The sequence below is a fragment of the Paramisgurnus dabryanus genome, chromosome 18 (assembly GCF_030506205.2).
Source record: "Paramisgurnus dabryanus chromosome 18, PD_genome_1.1, whole genome shotgun sequence".
In the NCBI taxonomy this organism is placed as follows: domain Eukaryota; kingdom Metazoa; phylum Chordata; class Actinopteri; order Cypriniformes; family Cobitidae; genus Paramisgurnus; species Paramisgurnus dabryanus.
This window is the reverse complement of record NC_133354.1, coordinates 22,800,598-22,808,782: the sequence shown is the minus strand read 5'-3', so window position 1 is coordinate 22,808,782 and position 8,185 is coordinate 22,800,598. Positions and strand designations below refer to the sequence as shown.

The 8,185-nt window shown below is 34.9% G+C and overlaps 1 protein-coding gene across 1 annotated transcript; it reads left to right on the top strand.

Annotated features, from left to right (window-relative positions):
• The first annotated feature begins 96 nt into the window (after nt 1-96).
• On the top strand, nt 97-8,011 carry ublcp1 (ubiquitin-like domain containing CTD phosphatase 1). The gene is made up of 12 exons (XM_065287320.1): nt 97-179; nt 832-921; nt 1,712-1,879; nt 2,332-2,423; nt 2,569-2,654; nt 2,791-2,906; nt 4,586-4,684; nt 4,783-4,820; nt 5,271-5,369; nt 5,449-5,565; nt 6,185-6,312; nt 6,898-8,011. The coding sequence occupies exons 3-12, from the start codon at nt 1,726-1,728 to the stop codon at nt 6,923-6,925; spliced, it is 957 nt and encodes a 318-aa protein (XP_065143392.1). The 5' UTR covers nt 97-179; nt 832-921; nt 1,712-1,725; the 3' UTR covers nt 6,926-8,011.
• The last annotated feature ends 174 nt before the right edge of the window (nt 8,012-8,185 follow it).

The window sequence follows — 8,185 nt, the reverse complement described above, 5'->3', positions numbered from 1 at the left end:
TAATTAAAAATAAAATAATTAGTAGAAAAAGCAAATGTACAATGTAATCCACTCCTCCACCAGTAAGTGTCAGTAGATGCTGCAGTCAAGTCTTGATGAATAGAGTGAAGAAGAACAGAGCCAATGTAGTGGTAGTCCCTGGTAGTCTCTGCTGAAGCTTTGAATGAACTGGATCTTATGTAAGTGAAAAACACAAGTACGCACGTGTTTTTGTACATTATGTCTTTCTAGTCTAAAAATGTAGAGTAATACACAGCGTGCATATTTAAGTGAATTGACTACTTGCTATAAACACATCTGATTAGTGCATCATACAACCTAATGAATGAACATATAGCACAAGCTAAGGAGCTAAAGCATGCATGCATCTTCTTTCGAATGCAATTGCCAAGTAGAACATTTACGTTTACATTATATTTACATTTATGCCTTGGAGACGCAGCGTACAGTGTATGTATAATTTTTGTATGTGTAATCTTTGGATACACCATTAATTTGCATCATTTACCACATTAATTTACAGATAAAGTATTTCACATTACTACTTAGAAGACAGACATATTAACTAGTTATTTGGATGTACTAACATATTTAACACGAGAAAATGTTCATGTTGAGACAGAAGTGTCATTGTGTCTTTGCTACTTTTTTTAGTAGCAAAGACACAATGACAATATTATTCACTCACCTTCCCTTGTCAAGCACTTTGGTCAACGCAAGTTGTTTTTAAAACGTGCTATACAAATAAAATTGTTTTGTATTGTATGTTTGGAGATGCTTACACATGTAATTGATCTGAAACTGTAAGTAATATTTGTTTTTCTGTTATAGAGATGTAGCCATCTGTTTGTGTATTTGTGACTTCTACCAGTGGATTTCTTCCAGTGGACCTATTGTTGATGTTGGTGTAGCATTGCCAAGGTAACATCATCTCTATCAATGGTTATCAATGGTCAAACCACCAATGGCTTTCTTTGTTTTCAGAACCAAAACATAGGGTTTTTGGAAGTGTTGTTTGTGATTTATTAGTTTCAGGTATGTTTTGTGAGCTTTTCTCAAAAAGATTATATTTTTTAATATTTTATTAACTTTGTACTCACTGTCACGGATCACAAGATGTTACAGGACATAACAACAAAAAATAATTTTCTGTAGAAAGACAGTAACAGAATTGACACTGGCTAATTCGAACGACATGAAATTATGATTTTCAGCTGTGCATGTAACTTCTCGATATCCATGACAATTCAAATGTATTTATTATAATTGTTCATATTAACAAATCAGCTTTAGATTGAATAAACAATGAGGACCAAAATGTTAAAAGAAATTTAGTGCAATTACTTGTATATACTCACCCATATATTCTGGTTATATTAATAGTGGTTAGTGAGCAACTCTTCTCAAGCTTCTCAAGCTTGCAAAATTGTTACTAGATACGTCCATGCTACTCGCAACACTTAAAGAATCTGTATTTTGATACAGATAACAAATAAAGCCATTAGGGGTATGATGACATAAGCAAATAAATACTTTTTTTTTTTTCATTTTTGCATGAACTAACAAGCCTTTCACTTGTAATCAACATTATTATACTGACGCTGCACTGTCTCTAATTCATGACATTCTTGGTTAAGTAATTCACTGCTCAATATCTGATATCATGTTGTCAATCAGTTGATAGGAATTAACGCAGAACTATCTTTTACAGCTTGTCCTTGCAGTATGTCTATTTCAGTGATCATCAAGTGGGGCGGACAGGAGTACTCCATTAACACTCTGTCTGAAGAGGACACGGTGTTAGATCTGAAACAATCCATTAAATCTCTCACAGGAGTTCTGCCTGAACGACAGAAGCTCTTGGGCTTAAAAGTGAAAGGTGGGAACACGGGCAGACAATCGTGAAATTAAATCCTCAACAGCGGTTTTAAAAAGATATACATTTCTTTAAAGAAATTAATTTACCAGAAATTTAAGACGTCCCTTTGGAAGTTTACTTAGGTCCCCTAGTACAGTGGTTCTCAATTCCAGTCCTCGGGACCCCCCTCCCAGAATGTTTTAAATGTTTCCTTATATGAAACACCTGATTTCACTCATCAGGCTCCTTAATTTACACACTAACAAGCTGATGATCTGAATCAGGTGTTTTTATAAATGGAGACATCTAAAATGATCTGGTAGGGGGGTCCTGAGGACTGGAATTGAGAACCACTGCCCTAGTAGACCCTCCTTGCCCTCTGGTTGACACCTTTTGGTGTCTGGTGTCTTCTGGTTATTTATTTAACACATTTTTGTCACTGTATTAAACACTGTACCTTTGTCACTCATCAGGTAAACCAGCAGATGATGATGTCAAGCTGGGTGACTTAAAGTTAAAGCCCAATACCAAAATTATGATGATGGGCACCAGAGAGGAAAGTTTGGTGGGTTTTTAGGATTTAATAGTTTATGAAATTCATATGTGTTGCTATTGAGCTTGATTGTATTTTTCTGTTGGCTGTGGTGTCTATAAAGATGAAAATGCCTCTTAATTATTATATTGCTGTAAAACTCACATGAATGTTATAGGAAGATGTCTTGGCCCCTCCTCCAGAAAATGATGATGTGGTCAATGACTTTGACATAGAAGAGGAAGTAACTGAGGTTGAAAACAGGCCAGTGACAACAATTACACATTTATTATCATAATACGATGTACTATTTCTGCACCACTGCAGTCACAATATCCTTGAAAACAGAAGTATTTAAACCAATGTTTAACATTTTTTATTTTGTTTGTCTTTTATACAGAGAGGAAAATTTGGCAAAGATAGCTCGTCGAGTAAAAGATTACAAAGTTGAGGAGTTAAATCCCCCAAGACCAGGAAAAAGTTTGCTTGTGTTAGACGTTGACTATACACTTTTTGGTAAGTCTTTTAAAACCAAGCCACAAGCAAGGTGATCACAGGCCTGTGATGTTTTAATGCATTTGTTCTACCCTACTTTGTAGGAATAGTTCACCTAAAAATAAAGATTATTACACATTTTATGATGATAATAAAATGAAATTGACAAGATTTTCAGTGAAAATCATATTTAGTATTTATTATTTAATGAAAAGGACCAGGATATCTAAGGAATAATTGACGACTGTAGGTTGAATTATTTAAAAATAATGCACACTTAAGATAGTAATAGCCGTTACACCACAGGTGCACATTTTTTACTAATTCAACAGACCAGAGTCAAAAAAAATACCTTTCCCACACCATAAGACATTGTTCAGATGTTTTATTTTAAGTCATTTGACAGGTTTTGTCCTTAAAATGCTATTGTGAGTAGGACTATTTTCTTACGCCTTCCATCTAAAGCCTCCATTGTTCATTACAAAATGTTATTTTAGGGAAAGAGGGAGAGGGTGGGAGAGAGAGAGACTGTACCACTACACACCTGCGCACTTTTCTTTTGATGTAAAGTGTTTGTAGTCATGGGAATCATTTTGGCCCATCAATATTTCTACATTATTTTTTGTTCAGTATTTATGTATAATTTGTTCTAGTTTTATAATATCAGGAAAGAATAACAGAACAAGCAGGCGATCAAAAATTATTTTACTGTATTTATTTTCATCTCTTTTTAATTATTTTATTAATTCTTTTAAATGTATTTATTTCGCTACCAAACATATATTTATGCTTTATTTATTGAAATTAAATAAATCTGTTATTTCAGTTAAAGGCGGGGTGCACGATCTCTGAAAGCCATTGTTGACATTTGAAATCACCTAAACAAACACCCGCATGGATTAAAGTTTTCTGTTTCTAGATGGATTTCCATCAATTGCTAAATTAATAAATAAAATTTTCATAAAGACGACGTCTATTCACCTTTTTAAGTGGGATGTGATCAAAGCCTGAAGTGGAGCCAAATCACGTTCCTCTCTCCACTGTAAGCATTCTGTAATCATTACGCACTGGATCCACTTCGGGGTTTCTGGCTGTAGAGCGTAAGATGAGGTAAAACTTTATTTCAGCTAGCATGGACATATTATAATGCAGATGTTTTGGAGGAAAAGATCAATGTAGATTGACTTGGCTTAGTGAAATGATGAAGACTGGCAAGCCAGGTTATGTGTCTTTGCACAGTATAGGTGTCCTGTATGTTTTATGGGTAAACCCCACACATACACAACCCAGGCAACAATGTCAGTTAGTAGACACGCCCCTTACTGCTGATTGGCTACAAGTGTGTTTTGGTACTCAGCCCGACTCTCTTTTCAAAAGCGGTTCTCAAAAATCATGCACCACACCTTTAAACTTGGTGTAGTGATATGGAACTGTAATGCAGTCGACAGACCTGGAACTACTTCATAGGTGTGCGTTTACTGAAAAATAATGCTTTTCTCAGCCAATCAGAATGAAGCATTAAACAGCCCTGTGTTATAATTTAGAACAATTTTATTTTTGGGTGAACTGTTCCTTTAATGCTTTGAGTTTTTTTTTAAAGAAGAGCTGTGTGTTTAATCTCATACCATTACTTTATCCCTATATATATTTATATGTAGTTAATATGTATATGTGTAACCTGCATATTTTCTGACATGTAGATCATAAGTCGTGTGCCGAGACAGGCCAGGAGCTGATGAGACCGTACTTACATGAGTTTCTTACATCAGCATATGAAGACTATGATATTGTTATCTGGTGTAAGTATTATTCTAGCCATTCAAGCGTTTCATATTCATTTAAAGATAATCAAGGACTCGTGATGAAGAAATTAAGTGTTCCTTTTTTTTCTTTATAGCTGCAACAAGTATGAAGTGGATCGATGCTAAGATGAAAGTAGGTCTATGATGATGATTGGTGCTTTCTCACTTACAATAAATTTCCGTGTGTGTTTTTAACGCATGATGCTGACAAATGTGCTGATATAGTCAGCCTCGGGTCATGCTGATGTTTTTTTTTTTTGTATATTTAAAGCTAAAGCTTATACAGTCATACGTATAAGAAGTTCAACTAACTAAAAGTACCAACCCTGCTAACCTAACTACAATTATAACTACAGTAGCAAGCTTTAAGCAAACTTATGCTACATTTTTCGAGTTGAATCGCAACTTTATACGAGTGGGGCAAGAATTAAACCTCCACCATCTGTCGCTCCCAAGTGAGACGTATACTTGTAGTTTAGTTGAGTACTTAAAGAAAAATATTTGGACAAGGATTAGACTCGTAAAGAAATTAAAAACGTGTTTGTCGTTGCATTAACATTTTATAACATCTATTGTCTTTTAGGAACTTGGGGTGACCGATAATCCAAACTACAAGATCACGTTCATGCTGGACAGTTCAGCCATGATCACTGTGCACACACCCAAAAGAGGAGTCGTAGAGGTCACCCATGTCCAAATTAGAAGACATAATTTTTCTCTCTGTCTACCTTCAGTGTTTAATGTGTGCTTTTGTATTTCAGGTCAAGCCTTTAGGAGTAATATGGGGTAAATACGGCGAGTTCTACAACAGGAAGAATACAATAATGTTCGATGATATCGGCAGAAACTTCCTTATGAATCCACAGAATGGATTGAAGGTATGCTCTTGAATCCCAGATCTCGGATCATTTGTTATAGCATGTCCAAAATGCCCCTGTATGGGTGTGAGCAAAAAAACACTGTTTTCTGTTTTGGCACCTTTAAATGCAAACGAGCTACTGCTTTTGTGTGGGACTTTGTTAGTGTGACATCACACTAACAATTCAAAACTGCATGTCAATTAATGGTGATTAAAAAAGGACTGGAAGGATTTTTTTTCATTGTAGATTTGTTTTGTTCACACACATATTATGTTTAAACACCTTGTAAAAGTGGATTTTGCATAATTTGAGCCCTTTAAAGGCTCAAAAACACTTTGGAAAAGGAAGTCGAGCCGGGTACCAAAACACACTTGTAGCCAATCAGCAGTAAGGGGCGTGTCTACTAACTCACATCATTGCCTGGGTTGCGTATGTGTGGGGCGGGTCTATCAAAAGAAGGCCCAGATTCTATTAGGGTAGGCGTGTGTTTGTTTATGTGATTTCAAATGTTAATATTGGCTTTCAGAGATCATGCACCCCGCCTTTAACTGACCAATTAAGTCTTTTTGTGTCTGTCTGCATTATAAGAAACCTATTATGAATAGATTGAAAATTGTTTCCTGCGTTTCATTCATAGATTAGACCATTTATGAAGGCTCACCTGAACCGTGACAAAGACAAAGAACTTTATAAGCTGTCACTGTACCTGAAGGAAATCGCTAAACTGGATGACTTCTCAAGTCTCAACCACAAGCATTGGGAAAGGTGAAGTTAACAAAACACCTGTAATAACTATATTACTAATTCACATCCAGAGAAAATGAAAGCAACAAATGGAATGTGAGAAAATAAAAGTGTAGAGAGATTTAAAGATTTTAACTCTCTTACTGTCATCCAGGGTTCAAAATTGAATTAAAAGTGTCAAATTTAAGTTTAAATAAATGAATAAAATGTTTTGTCACTACATTGTCTCAGATGATGATCTGTTTGTCCTATGGGGGCTATTGTAGCTTCTCGAAAGGGAGAGGTGCAATTCAAAATCTCACCTCTAGATGCCACTAAAATCTACACAGTGCACCTTTGATACAGCAAAAGCATTCATTCTGCAACATACTCAATACATAAGAAAACAATAATAGGGGTTTCCAGCATTTTATATATATATATATATATATATATATATATATATATATGTATATGTATATGTGTGTATTTATTGATTGATGTCTAGAAGCAAAGACACATGCATATAAAAATCCTGAACCTTGCTGTCTTGCCACAAATAAAAATACTTTATAGCACAAGTATGTATTTACTTTGGTTAAGTGATTTTGTCTCTGTTATAAACAGGTACCTCTCAAAGAAACAGAATCAATGACACCATGAACATTGAAGAGAAGCAACGATCATTCATCTAGAAAGGCTTCGTGCCAGAAACTTCTTCAAACAGCTGTTGGACAACAGATCTGCTTATTGCTCTCGCTATCTTACATTGCTCAACATTGCATCATCTCTTTATTGTGGCTCATTACTGGAGATCGTAGCACTTGTTCTCAAAAGAAACAAAAAAGTTTACCTCAATGGTTAAAACGTCAAGGCATTTAAAGCAAGCACGATGATCCTCAATACCTCAATTACTCCCTCAAACCAATCTTCATTGAAATTTATGTCAGCTAGTTTAGATGTTAACGTCGGACATTACTGTCAAAATGAAAGAGAATATGATGCATATGTAATTTTAAGAAAAATGTATCACATATCTAAGTTGCACTTTTTCATCATGTATTAATTTCGCTAGTAGGTTTACAGACGTGAGCAAGTTCATTTATACTGATGATGCGGTTTGAAGGGTGTAAAGGTAATTGGTAACACCTCTCATATAGCTGGTCTAACTGGTCTGGTCTCATCGAAAGAAGCGATACATTCTGAACCAATTGCATATTTCTCTTTCTGAATTGAACTTTCGAAGATATTCAGTTCTTTAAAGCACACATAAGAGGTTGAGTAATGAAAGTACTGCTTTGTCGGCAGATCTAAACATGCTTGAAAAAAAATCAAATTTTTTTGTGTTTACATGCATGTTTTTATTTGGATTTTTGATGTTATTAAGTGTGACAGATGGTCTTCATCCAGTAAGCTGCCCTGACATCAAATAAGTTGTCATACTGTATGTAAGTAGATATGATTCATGTTATTTTCCTCCTAGAATATTGATTCCTCTGGTACGACAGGTCAAAAAGTTAACCAAGTTTTGGTAAATTACCTTTTTTACATGGTTACATAACAGCGTGTTGATATTTTTTTTCCTGATTTTGGACGTATGTGTTTAGTTACCTTATCATAACTAAGTGTCATGTGATCAGTGTTGCATTTTGTGTACCTGCATTTCGTTCAGTATCCAAATATGGGAACTGGATTTATGGATGTAAGCTAAATGTAAATTAAACTAAATTTGTTTTACAAATTAGCTTTTCATCATTACGCACAAGTGAACCTGGACCACAATGACAGTCATAATCCATTGATATATGGTTTGTTAGGACTGTGTTTACAAATTTTGAATATTATGAAGGTGCAAAAACCTAAATTTTGAGAAAAGCACCTTTAAAGTTGTCCAAATGATGTCATTAGCACTGCA